This window comes from Danio rerio, chromosome 25 (assembly GCF_052040795.2).
Source record: "Danio rerio strain M-AB ecotype USA chromosome 25, GRCz13ab, whole genome shotgun sequence".
Classification (NCBI taxonomy): Eukaryota; Metazoa; Chordata; class Actinopteri; order Cypriniformes; family Danionidae; genus Danio; species Danio rerio.
Window position 1 is genome coordinate 29085933 of NC_141045.1, and position 14307 is coordinate 29100239.

A 14307-nucleotide genomic window follows, 5' to 3' on the forward strand; every position below is an offset into this window, starting at 1 on the left:
CATGATGCAACGGCGTCCTCTGGTGTTCATTAGTCGCAAAATCGCATGGTGTGCATTTGAAGTTCCTTGTTTTTGTATATGTACTTCCGGGTTCTTGCACAAACACGTCTTGGGCTTATTGGATTCATAACTACGATACTTTTGAAAAATGTACCACCAACCCGTACTGAAAAACAGACGGACTCTGCTGGAGCGTGTGGAAAAGTTTATTTCTGATATATATTTCACAGACTGCAACCTTAGAGGAAGGTAAGCAAATGCACTTCAAAGGTAAACGAGTTCAATACATAGAGTTTGGTATTTAAAGTCATGTTTTGTGAAAATCCACTTATCATACTTGTATCCCACTTTACTCTGTGTCTTAAGATTATTATTATTTGTATTTGTATGTGAACGTTAACAAACGACCTTTTACCCTGTTTAGTGTGGCAGATGGTTTGTTATGCACAGTGAATTAAACACTCTCATTCCCTGTGCAGACTGTTTGGAGACATTTACCCTCTTGAATCCATCTCTGTGTTCTTGTCAGAGAAGCGCATTCCTTATTCAGAGGCAATTCAACAAAACTTTCAGCCTTGTAAAGTTGGTGATTCATTTGGACCCACGTGAGTTACATATGGTTTACAGTGCAACAAACTGTTTATGGTAATTGGTAACATAAACATTTTAAATGTTTCACAGCTGGTGGACATGCTGGTTCAAAGTAAACTTGAAGATCCCAGAGACTTGGGGAGGGAAGGAAGTCCACTTAAGATGGGAAAGTGATGGAGAAGGAATGGTATGGCAGAATCAACAACCAGTTCAGGTGAGTAGGTTGAGGGCTGGATCATAATATTGACTTGCTGATGTGAACAAGTGAGTGCAATGTGAACAATTTTTCAGGGATTGACCAATGAAGGTGAGAAGACAAGTTACATTCTGACTGAGTGCTTGAAGGACAGTGAATCTCATGGGTTAGTGGAAATATGCAGTATAGACAAAATGTATGTATGTATATATATATATATATATATATATATATATATATATATATATATATATATATATATATATATATATATATACCTACACTGATATACATATATCAGTTTTTCTTGTCTCATTTCAGAATTACTCTATATGTGGAACTTGCATGTAATGGACTTTTTGGAGCTGGACAAGGTTCCATGATTGCCGCCCCTGACCCAAACAGAAAGTTCACTCTACAGAAGGCAGAGCTTGTTGTATTCAATCGAGATGTCATGGAACTTCTAACTGATTTTGAGATGCTTCTGGACATGGTCAAGGTATTTTCATAATCAGTTGCTTTTTAAAGTCTGTAAGAAATATTAATTTAAAAAATTCCTTTATACACATCCGGGTCTATTTTTACACTGTTTTTGGACAGGTACTAGGAGAAGGAGAGCAACGTGGGTTTCAGGCTTTGTTTACAGCCAATGAAATGGTGAATCTGTGTGATCCAGCCAATCCTGGTTCATTTGCTGCTGCTCGAAGTCTAGCTCAGAAGTTTTTTGCCCAGAAAAATGGGGAAAGCCAACATGTGGTACATGCTATGGGACACTGCCATATTGATTCAGGTAATATTAAATAATTCACTTGTTTTTATTCATTTCTTTTTTTTTAATTCATGAAGAGGTTGGTAATTTTATGATAATTTTTTTTGTTGTTAAGGAAATAGACAATTTGTTTACATTGTTTGCCTTAAATAATCAAAAGGTAAAAATTAGAAGATTTTTAATGTCTCAAAAATGTTTCCACAGTGATATCAAGCAGCATAATTTCTTTCCAAATTGATGATAATAATAAATAAATTAATTAATTATGTGGCACTGCTTTAATGCTGTGGAATAAATTGTATTTTAATATATAATAAAATAGAAGGCAGATGTTTTAAATTGATAGTATATCACAATTTATGATTCATTGTAATCAGGTGCAGCCTTTTTGAGCATAAGAGACTTCTTTTAAAAACAAGACAATACACTTACTAAGTCCAAACATTTAAATGGTGAAAATGTCAGATATTGCAGAATACATTAAATCCCCTCCTCAGCTTGGTTGTGGCCATATGAAGAGACCATCAGGAAGTGTGCTCGCAGCTGGGTCACTGTTATCAGACTGATGGAAAAGAACCCAGAGTTTGTCTTCACATGCTCCCAAGTAAGTTGTTGACCATACTTACAAATAGACTTCTGACTGTATCATTTATTTTATTTATTTTTGTTTGTGATTAATTGCTGAAGCTTTTATTACAATATTTTCATTATATTGTCCTATATTGCTGCAAATAAAGTTTAGTAAAATAATGTCTTTTTTTACATACATGTCAAGAAATAACAAATGTTTAAACCAAATTTAATTGCAAAAGAAATATAAAGTACAATAGGCAATACTTTACAATAAAATCTTATTAGTAAAAGGATTTAAATCAAGAGTGACAAAAAGATAGATGTATTAACTTTTCTATTTGAATATTGGTTTTGAAAAAATACATCTGTATTTTATCAGATTTTAACTTCATTTAATAAAACAATTATGATTTGTATTCATTATACGACTATGATTTTAATTCATTGCTGGGCATTAACCAAGAAATGAAAATAACTAAGACTAATAAAAGCTTTTGTTGTCATTGAGTTTAGTTAAATTAACTACTGTGGTCTTATTGCACATTGTTAATGTACAATTGCCCTATAAGCGGTCAGAGATTATTCAACAAGTATCAGGGTTCATACACTTTAAGTACTTAAATGTGCTTGAATTTCAGACATATTGATTAAAGGAAAGTATTTAAAAACAAACATGGGTCCATTAAAGTTCTTGAATTACATTTGAAATAAAATTTGTTTATGGTTTTATTTTAACGAATGTACTAAATTGTAAAAAACAGGATGAAAAAAATGAGAAATTCCCAATTCATTTATTCGTTCATTTTCCTTTAGCTTAGTCCCTTATTTATCAGGGGTCACCACAGTGGAATAATCTGCCAACTATTCTGGTATATGTTTTACACAGTGGATGCCCTTCTAACCGCAACCAAGTACTGGGAAACACCCATGCACTCTCACATTCTCACACACATTCTCACACACACACACACACACACACACACACACACACACACACACTCATACACTACGGCCAATTTAGTTTATCTATTTATTTAGTGCATGTCTTCCAAACTCCACACAAAAATGCCAACTGGTTCAGCCGGAATCGAACCAGCGACCTTTTTACTGTGAGGCGACAGTACTAATCACTGAGGCAACATGCTGCCGAATTCAAATAAAAAATTTTAAATTGAAATTTTACGTACAACAACCATGACAAATAGTGCATATTTCATCAATACTTCAGGAACCGCGGTTGAATATTACCAGTATTGAATCCAACCAATTTTTTTTAATTATTATTTTATGTTAAGTTCTTTGAAAATGACTGTTTAAAATGGTCAATGTTTTAATGTAAATAGTAAGTGTAAGTGAAATATTAAGTATAGTAAGGACTATGAATTAATAGTGCTTTAAAATCTCCTTGAAAGTCCTTGAATCTGATGTCCATCAAAGTGTGGGAACCCTGTAATATTTTACCATGTAGGCCATATTACCATGTGAAAATGTGAAGTCTTCAAGCATTTGGTGCTTAAAAATCCAAATGTTCAAATAATTATATAAGTAATTATTCACTATATTTTGAAGTTTTCACAAAATCAGTATTGTGCATGTTGATTATAATTCATGATACGTTAAATTATTGAATATCGACATATATCTACTTAAAGATTTTTTTTTTAAAGGGGACATTTGATTTTTTTTTTCCACGTTATTATCAAGTCCCTGCTGCATCTAGTAACCAAAATGTTTTAACCCAATAACTTTGTTTTGGTAAGCCTTTTTCTCCAATCATGTGGAATAAAATGGCATTCAGATTGTGCTCCCGAGTAACTGTAATGCAATCTTTTTGTGCATTACAGCCCTTTTGTCTTTACACAACCAATGGCAAAGTTGCTTCTGAATGGATTTTTATTTTACCCTATAAAAAGTGGCATAAAATTATGATAGAAAGCACCCATTATCATAGGAAAACTTGTATGTGCAGGCACAGCAGTTTCAGTGGGTGAAGAGCTGGTACCCGGGCCTGTTCTCAGAGATCAAGCACTTTATACAGAAAGGCCAGTTTATTCCAGTTGGAGGCACTTGGGTAGAGATGGTAGGATGAAAATGTGTTTTTCATATCGTTCAGTTTGGAACTAATGCAAATATTATTAACATACTTTTTTTTATCATATCAGGATGGTAACTTGCCATCTGGTGAGTCCATGGTCAGACAGTTTCTACATGGCCAGAACTTCTTCAAGGACGAATTTGGAAATTACTGTAAAGAGGTATTAGTGTGCAAAAAGTACATTCACTCCCATTAACACTGTACATTTAGTTTATTTTCTCTTCAATTTTATTCAGGGAGTAATGTTAAGACAATTGGCTAAGTCTTGAAATCTTTTTAAAATAATCTGCATTTTACTGAGAAAGAAATGATTAAGAAAGAAAAATATGTTATCTTTTCACATGAGATAACACGAGGCTGTATATCTTTCAGACACAACCCACTGGTGGACTTTGAAAAGAGATAAAAAGCAGAGTAGAAAACAAAAAGAACTTTACCAATTCTTTAAAAAAAAGTTGTAATAAATAGGTTTGTTATATTTTTGTTTGTACCCTAAGTAATTAATAATCATTTTAAGATTACTTTCTCACAGTATATTTGTGTTTTGTTTTTAAAGAGATAGTTCACCTAAAAATAAAAATTTATTCACACTCAAGTGATTCTAAACCTTTGAGTTTCTTTATTCTGTTGAATACTGAAGAAGATATTTTGAATAAAGTTCAGCTGTATCTAAAATATATTTTTTTGTGTTCAACATAATAAAGAAAGTCAAAACTGTTTGGAGCAACTAAAGGGTGCGTAAATTATGACAGAATTGCAATTTAAATTCCCACACTTCCTGTGCTAACTCACTTTCTGCTGTATTTCTCACAGTTTTGGCTACCAGATACATTTGGTTACTCTGCACAGCTGCCTCAGATCATGAAAGGGTGTGGGATCTCTCGTTTTATTACTCAGAAGCTGAGCTGGAACCTTATTAACACATTTCCAGTATGTACCGATCATATCTCCCCATGTGAAATCCCTATGTACTGGGTGTGTTTAAATTCTCTATTTCCAATAGCACAACACATTCTTTTGGGAGGGTATTGACGGGACAGCAGTTCTCACTCATTTTCCTCCAGGTAACTCTTATGAGATGAAGGGTAAAGTGGAAGACGTAAGTATGATATCATGTGATATAACATTTTAGAAAGTCTCTAGTGAACGCCCTTCTCATCATTACTTCCTTTGTCTCAATACAGTTGATTAACACGGTGAAAAACAACAAAGACAAGGGACGAGCAAATCATAGTGCATTATTGTTTGGTTTTGGAGACGGTGGTGGTGGACCAACACAGCTAATGTTAGACCGACTACACCGTGTCAAGGATACAGATTGTCTGCCTAAGTCAGTTTCCTTTTCATGGGTGTAACACAAAACACCCATTTCCTCTTGTTTATGCTAGTGAATACAAAAATATGGTCTTACCCTTTGGCATATGTACATGGCATCAATGACATTTTTTACCAGACTAAGCAGTCTTTCAGTTATTATGTTTTGATTCAGTGATGACTGTCATGCAGGGTTCAGATGTCAACTCCTGATGTCCTGTTTTCTCACCTGGAATCAGACTCATCGCTCCTTTGTAGATGGGTTGGTGAGCTCTTCCTTGAGCTACACAATGGCACTTACACTACACAAGCAAAGGTTTGTGTCCATTTTCCAAAATTTTAAATAGCACATTTCCTTACTGATTAATGAATTATACTGCATTCATGTTTATTGTATAGTTTAGGACTTTATAAAGGGACTGATAATACATTTAGATTTGAAATATAAAACGGTTCTGAAAATAAAATTGACTAATTTTGGTTACTGTACCTTTACAGCTTTGTGTAAAAAAACTAAGCCAAGATTTTCCAAGCTTCACATACAGATCAGCATTATTTATTTTGAAACATTTATGTGTCTTAATCACCATCTTGAATGTTTTTGAATTGGATGGAATACTATGTAGTCAGATTAGGGTTACATTGAACTTTTTATTTTAACTAACAGGGCTATCATGTATTCCCCTTTAATTAGCTTTTTTCCTCCTTTGTAGATCAAGATGAAAAATCGACAATGTGAAACACTGCTTCATGATGTTGAGGTGGCAAGCTGTTTGGCCTTGTCTAAAAAGGATAGTTTCAAATACCCAGCATGCAGACTTCAGGAACTGTGGAGGCAAGTACCAATGCATCAAAGATCCTTTTAATAAACAATTACGTTGGATCTCATGTGATTTCCCGGGTATTTTTATTATAGACTGCTTCTACTCAACCAGTTCCATGATGTGATTCCTGGCAGCTGTATTGGGATGGTTGTCGAGGATGCATTACAGTACTATGACGGTAAATCATTTGCCTATACTACTGTTTGCGTATTTTTCTGGAGGTTCAATTAGAAAAATTTGTAGTCTTTTAAAATTATTAGCTTAAAATGTAATTGTAGACATGCCCTTATTGTATTTTAAAAATTGAATGTCTGTCAAGCTTAAAAATAATGTATAAAAGAAAAACTACTTAAAAAGTTAAAAATATCAAAAGGTTTTCAAATGTGAAAACTTTGTGTGACAAAAATATTGAAATTCAAGCAACTGTCTGAAAATGTTTTGCTAGTGTAATTTTTCATTTATACATCTATGTCAAACATGAGACAGCATTGCACATGTATAGGACTCATGAAGGACGTGGTAACTGAAATTCTAAGATCAAAGGAATAAGAAATTTCAACAAACTGTCCCTTCAAAAATTTGTTTTGTCTTGGTCAACTGATCAAAACATATGCACTCGAATGAGAAGTGTGGTGTTTTTTTAATTTTATTTTAATAAGAAGCCATGTACAAACTACAATAAAATCGCTTTTAAATGTTTTTTAAAAAATCAAGTGATTTAAATAACTAAACTACCTGGCAAACTAGTTATTGGTATTATTATGTCTACATGATCTCATAAAAGTTCGAATTATTTTGTTGGAGAAAAAAAAAACTTATTTTAGATTTTATTAAACTGTTTATATTAGAGCTGTCAATTCATTAAAAATTTTTTACTAATTAATCACACTTTTTTGTAATTAATCATGAAAACCCATATTTATTACAGAAATAAAAACACAGAATGTAAGTGCCATTTGAATTTCAAAACTATCAATGCCAATAACAAACAAAAATAATTTCCACTTTGGATTCTAAGTGGACTACAAAAAAATTGAAAAATACAGGCATTACAAATATGGAAATTGGAAAATTATAATAATCATAAAGTATTAAATACAAATAATTGTACTCCTTGTAAAGTTGTACTGCAAGTTGAGAACATGAATTATAAAGTAGAAACAATTTAGCTTGGTCCTCCTTAAAATTTAGCCGGTTGCTAAGACAGTCCGGTCTATTGACATTATCGAGGGACAATGTGGCCAAGGGGTACATAAAAGGCACGTACCAAAGACTATAGACTTTTTACAGGGACTTTGGTCACACCATCTCTAAACAATTCATTCTAAACAGCTTTGAAGGATATACAGACGTTATAAGGATATATAATGTCAGCGATGTTGCAGCTAGGAAACGCACATGCACATACACACACACACACACACACACACACACACACACACACACACACACACACACACAGAAAACGCACGCAGTATAGCGCACCCAATAAGCCACTCTCTTCAGATTCATCAACAGGCACGATTGCGTTGCTTAAACTAAGCGTTCTAAAGTATAGCTGTATTTTACAAGCAAGGATTCCGACACAGCAACGTGATGCTTCATAAAAGTTGCGTGTATGGGGAACGCGTCAAACTTAATAAAACTTTTGAGGGAGCATCAACTTAAAGGCAGAGGAATGGGCTGTCTTTGACAGCTTGCGACATCATCTGGCACTTTTACTGAGTACATTTACATGGACACCAATACTCTGATTTTATGATTAAGATAATACTCTGATTAAGAGTCTACCATGTAAGCAGTGATTTTTGATTACCTTAAATATTTCTTTGCATGCTAAACATACGTCAGCCACAACAGGAAGAAATTACATGTTAAATATTTCAAATTAATCACATGCTTTAATACGCTAATTTTGACAGCCCTACTTTATATTAATAAATATTTTATTATCAAAAAATATGTATATATTATTATTATTATTAACATTTTAGTGTTTTTAAATTATTATTTATGTTTATATTAAAGGAAGTCATTAGTCCAGCCAAAGCTAAAAATGATGCCTTGTATAAAGAGAATGAAAGAAAATGTAGCAAATGCTGATTCACATCTCTAATCCCCAGAAAGTTTTTCTGTCATGTATTGTTTATATTGTAGTTGGCAACATCCTGACAGCTGGGGAGCTCTTTATAGAAAATGCTGTGAATGAAACGTATGGGAGAAAAAAATCATCAAACATGTTGAAACAAAGCTAATGTTGAAAAGTTTGAGAATGCTTGGATTCTTTTCTTTAGTAGTTATTAACTGCTCTTTTGGTACTTTTTTTTACCATTTTAAAATGTAAGTCCTTAGTTTAACAGTATGTGTAAACATTCTTCCAAGCATACCATCCTATCCCCTCATGATGCACAATTTAATGATTCTGTCTGCAAAGTATGCTGATTCTTGCATGAGTAGTGATATCATCATGATGATTCATAAGATTGCCTGTTTCCTGTGTCTGTGGTGTGAATGAACCTAACATTTCAGAAATACACACCACGGCATCCAGACTTCTTCTTGATGCTTGCAAATCACTGCCGTCCTCTCCTGACAATGGTATTGCTGTGCTGAACACTTTATCTTGGGAGAGAACTGAAGTCATATCACTACCAATGAAGGACACAGAAACAAGATTAGGTACTTTCCCCAGACAAAACATTGTTCATATGACCTTAGTTTAGGTCAACAGCAAAGATAATTGCTACTTGTCCAATGACTGTGCAAGATTATATTAAAGTACAGTTAGGCTCATTGAACCATACTCCATTATCGTCCCCACCTGTTTCCACAGCCTTGGTGAGAGTCCCTAGCGTGGGTGTAGCTCATGTCAAGGAGACAGCAGAGTCTGCTGAGTCTGTTATTGCCACAATGATGGTACTTGATTCCCTTGGACAATATCTGTCCTTTAAAATTTTTCTTTATCCCACACATTTTCGTCATTAAGTGGGTGCCCTTTTTGACAGGTCAATGGAACCATCATTATGGAAAACGGTCTTTTGAAGGCAACTATAGACCATCTAGGCCGTTTGATGTCACTGCTTTTAATCCAAACAAACAGGTTAGTCATAAGGTAAAACCTCCAAACAGAGTGCTTCATAAGCTTGTAGAGTACTTGGTGCTAGCAAACAATTTTGCTCTTTTAAGGGAAACCATTTCCGAGGGTTGCTTTGGGAATCAGTTTGCATTGTTTGATGATGTACCTTTGTATTGGGATGCTTGGGATGTGATGGACTACCATCTTCAAACAAGGTAAGTCTATTTCTTGTCATTTCAGTGGGTGGGAACAGATTCTGAGCCAGAATGAATCATGATGGCAATTATTCTACTTTTGTAGGAAGCCTGTAATTGAGGTCATTGAACCTGCCAAGGTGCTAAAATCAGGAGGAATTCAGGCCAGTGTCTCTTTCTCACTAAGGATTAACGGAAAAAGCACTATTCAACAGGAGATTGTTCTAGATGCCTGCTGTCCCTATATCAAATTCAAAACACATGTAAGGGGAGACGATCTAGAAGAAATTGATTGCCTATTTATCTCTTAATACTTAATCAACTGATTTCTCAAGAAATTTTTGTTTCCAGGTGGTCTGGGAAGAGGCGCATAAGTTTCTAAAGGTAGAGTTCCCTGTGCAGGTGCGCAGCCCAGAGGCTACCTACGAGATACAGTTTGGACACTTGCAGAGGCCTACTCATAGAAATACCTCCTGGGACTGGGCTCGTTTTGAGGTACTGGGTCTATTTTTAATCTTCTATATCAGGTCACCCCATAGCTCCGGTCTTACTAAATATTGAAAGACCTACAAAATCAGTTGCATCCTAAATTACACCCTGCTGTTCTGCTTAACTGACCATATTGTTACATTTTGTATTAGTAGTTGACTGTCAAGTATTAGTTCTCGCAAATTATAGAATTAGCAAAATGCAGGGAGAGGAAGCTTGCAACCACAAAGCATTTCTTTTGAGAACCTTTTAAAATCATACAATGATAAATAGGACACCATACTGCAACTCCATGCCTGTTTAAGCTTAACTCTAATGCCACAGTCACACTAGAGTTTGAGCTTGTCCAAACTCAATCCTGGAAGCCCGGTTTTTTTAGAGAGTTTAGCTTCAACCCTCATCAAACACACCTGAACCGGCTAATCAAGCTCATACTAGATATACTAGAAATTTCCCGGCAGGTGTGTTTAAGCAAGTTGGAGCTAAACTCAGCAGAACACTGGCCCTCCAGGACTGAGTTTGGACACCCTGACTCTAAATGAAAGTTGACCCGGAGGGACAAATTTGTTTTATCTGTTTGGTAGTTGTAGCTATAGTTAGAATTGTTTGTACTACAAGTTGCCCAAGTCTGCAAGTACTCTGTTGGTGTCTCTTTTTGCCAAGTATACAACTTGTCCAAGCACCAATCAACTGATTTTGCAAACCTTGGTTCTTAAGCTCAAACCAGATTAAGAACTGCATTTTTGTGCTTTGTCCAATAAACGTACGAGTTTATTTAAAAATGTTTCTACAACTCTAATGCAAATTGTCATTTTTTTAAATAACATCTGTGGTTTAGGTTTCATTATCACTCACACATTATCATGTTATATGTGAAATTTTGGTTTAATAGGTGTGGGGACACAAGTGGGCTGATCTGTCCGAGCATGGTTTTGGCGTGGCTCTTCTTAACGACTCCAAATATGGCTACTCTGTCCATCAAAACATCATGACCTTGTCCCTGTAAGCTACCTACTCTAAATTAACAAACTCCTCGCGCATTTTTCAACGGGTTATTGAAATAAGATGTTTTTTTTTCCAGTTTGCGGGCTCCAAAAGCTCCAGATCCCAATGCTGATATGGGGGATCATATTTTTAGCTATGCGTTGATGCCACATACAGGTTTGTACATCCTGAATCTAGAAATTATATACAGTATAACCAATTCCCAGACAACTCTGTATAACATCAGTGTGTATGTAAAGGCACCTTTCAGGAATCTGCAGTTATCCAGTATGCCTACAACTTTAACTACCCGCTTCGTGTCCATCATGGTGTCATTCCTAAACCCTGGAGTGCATTCTCCGTAAGCTCACCTGCTATCATCCTGGAAACCATAAAAAAGGTGGCCACTCATCAAATGTCCAGACGGTGACCTTTCCTTTTTAGTCACTTTGTCAGCATCAACTGTTTCCTTCTTTCCTCACAGGCGGAAAAAAGAGAGAATGCCCTTCTTATTCGCCTCTATGAGTCTCACGGAAGCCGTGTGACTGTGACTTTGTCAACTTCCTTTCTTTTACAAGAAGTCTGGCAGTGAGTCCACAATGCATACTTTTGTTCTGTTATAACGTTGCCAAAAACACTAATTCATAACTTACTGTCTTTTCAGTTGTGATCTCTTGGAGTGTCCAGATTTCAGAATTCCTGTGTCAGAGACAACCTCTGGAATATCCTTAACATTCAAACCATTTCAAATCAGATCTCTCCTCTTGATTATACAGTAAACCATTTAATTGCATGCTGATTATGATGCAGGTACTTAAACAACTTGATTAAAATCCCTAAGTAGATTTTCATTTTGGAAAATTAGTGCTTTATTATTTGTATGTTTTTTTTCATGTAAAATTACATTTGATTTATGATGCATTATGTGGGTCATTAACTCTTTATTGGTGAAATATTAATATACCTTGGCAAAGCTGAATAATAAGAGTTCAGTACACAGTAATGACATACTACAAGTCTGAAACACAGTTGTTTATTCATTCTCATGTGATTCCCCCTGGAGTGGAAAATCCCAGTGGAAAATGAGCCAATCCAAAGCACTGATTTTGATATTACTCATGGGATCTTACATATAAATGAACATGGGCATAGGTATTTTACTGACTGATTTTATTGCATATTTATTTTAGGAAATTTTTGTTTCAGACAAAGTTTGAGATTTTTTTTTCAATAATGCATTGTGTTTAACTTGTTTGTGACAACAGCAAATAAATAAATAAAAATCTAACCAGAGGGGTATTGCATAAAAGTAAGATAAGGGATTATGCTGGGATTTTGAGACTATCGTGGTTTAATTTTTCATGAGTCTTATAATTTTTGCTAAATTTATTTTGCTGCAAGCCTGCTCCAGAGCAGGCTAACAACCAGGCTAAGGATTTATATGTTAGTTTCGTCAGTGCTACAAAAAATTTAAGTGTTTTACAGTCACTCTGTGCACTTCACAAATATTTTCTATCTATTAGTATTAAAAATGTTTAGATTTATTAGCAATCATTTTATGTATGTTCATATACAGTTGAAGACAGAATTATTAGCCCCCCTGTTTATTTTTTCCCCAATTTCTGTTTAACAAAGAGATTTTTTTCAACAAATTTCTAAACAATAGCTTTAATAACTCATTTCTAATAACTGATTTATCTTATCTTTGCCATGATGACAATAAATAATATTTTACTAGATTTTTCAAGATGCTTCTAGCAGCTTAAAGTGACATTTAAAGGCTTAACTAGGTTAATTAGGTTAACTAGGCAGGTTAGAGTAATTAGGGAAGTCATTGTATAATGATGGTTTGTTCTGTAGAAGAAAAATTATTATCAGACGTACTGTGAAAATTTGCTTGCTCTTGTTAAACATCATTTGGGAAACATTAAAAAAAGAAAAAAAAAATCTAAGGGGGGCTAATAATTCTGACTTCTACTGTATATCCATTTCAGATTTAAATATGGGGAGATCTAGATAAGATACATATAAAGTGCTCAACATTAATGAGAACAGCCCCTTTTAAAAAATATTTTTATCCAGGTCTCTGTGAACGTAGACCATTTTTATTGGTCTCAAATTACTGCATTTAATCAAGAGTTTTATTTACCAGTTATTAATTTAGTCGTTGAAATAAGACTTTGTTCACTTATCATCTTTAGGTATAGAAAGATAACACATTTAAATTCAAATGAGATATTACAACAATGAGATGTCAACAATTTTATATTTTTGTTATTATTATGAATATTTATTTAAAAATATATTTAAAAATATATACAAATTATTTTTTGATGATGAAACATCATATAATAGATTAACTACTCAATTACAAAGAAAATAATATGGATAAAATATAGATCTTCAATATTTTGTTTGCAATAATCTTCACGGTAAATTCAATAGTATGAATGGCCACTGGTCACATTTAAGACAAGGTGAACAATTTAGTTTGTTAATGTCTCACCTAATATATTTCTGTTAATTCTCTGAATGAAAGTAATGGGAGTTCCTAGATTGATGGGCGAGAGAGGTGTTTTTTCACTCATTACTTAATTGACTCACATCGGGTTTTATCCATACTTGTATCATTGATTCTGTGATCAATACCGTGGTCTGTTAACAAACGTGCACTTATCCTGGCTATCATCATCAAGCTTGACATAGCGGCTCTCTCATCCTGTATAAGCAAACGTGCAACGGACTAGGCCAGGAGCCCCCAATTAAACTAAGTCAAGCTGCAATTTTTCTGTTATCCTGGCTTTTTTAATTCTACTTTTGTGCAATTCCCCTCTGAGGTTTTAATAAATAATCTAAGCCTGATTATCATCAACTTAATCTTGTCTTTTTTAATTACTGCCTGTTTTTTTTTTTTTTTGACAATTTCCAGAAGTCGCACATTTGTTCACCGCTAAAAGAAAATTTACTCACCCTAAAATGGTTGCAAACCTTTATGAATTTCTTTATCACTAACACTAAAGAAGATATTATGAAGAAAGCTTAAAAGCTTTAACCACTGACTTATTTGTTTTTCCAACATGGAAGTCAGTGCTTTCAGGTTTTCAGCTTTCTTCAAAATATCTTCATTTATGTTTAAAAGCAGAAACTAAAAATTCAAACATGTTAGGAACAAGTAAAGGGTGAGTAATTATGACAGAATTTG

General features: G+C 34.2%; 1 protein-coding gene across 2 annotated transcripts; it reads left to right on the plus strand.

The window, feature by feature from the left end:
• Window positions 1–74: 74 nt before the first annotated feature.
• On the plus strand, window positions 75–12809 carry man2c1 (mannosidase, alpha, class 2C, member 1). Of its 2 annotated transcripts, none has more exons than XM_087312433.1 (26): window positions 75–249; window positions 480–605; window positions 682–805; window positions 883–983; window positions 1109–1286; window positions 1388–1577; window positions 2054–2160; window positions 4099–4209; window positions 4292–4384; window positions 5038–5154; window positions 5228–5323; window positions 5409–5554; window positions 5731–5854; window positions 6252–6373; window positions 6455–6540; window positions 8892–9041; window positions 9196–9278; window positions 9368–9462; window positions 9549–9653; window positions 9739–9895; window positions 9984–10127; window positions 11014–11123; window positions 11203–11282; window positions 11366–11505; window positions 11590–11693; window positions 11770–12809. In XM_087312433.1, exons 1-26 carry the CDS (start codon window positions 149–151, stop codon window positions 11882–11884), a joined length of 3105 nt encoding a protein of 1034 aa, XP_087168559.1. In that variant the 5' UTR covers window positions 75–148; the 3' UTR covers window positions 11885–12809. The 2 variants fall into 2 exon arrangements, with proteins under 2 accessions (XP_087168559.1, XP_087168560.1); XM_087312434.1 differs by having other exon boundaries at window positions 883–953.
• The last annotated feature ends 1498 nt before the right edge of the window (window positions 12810–14307 follow it).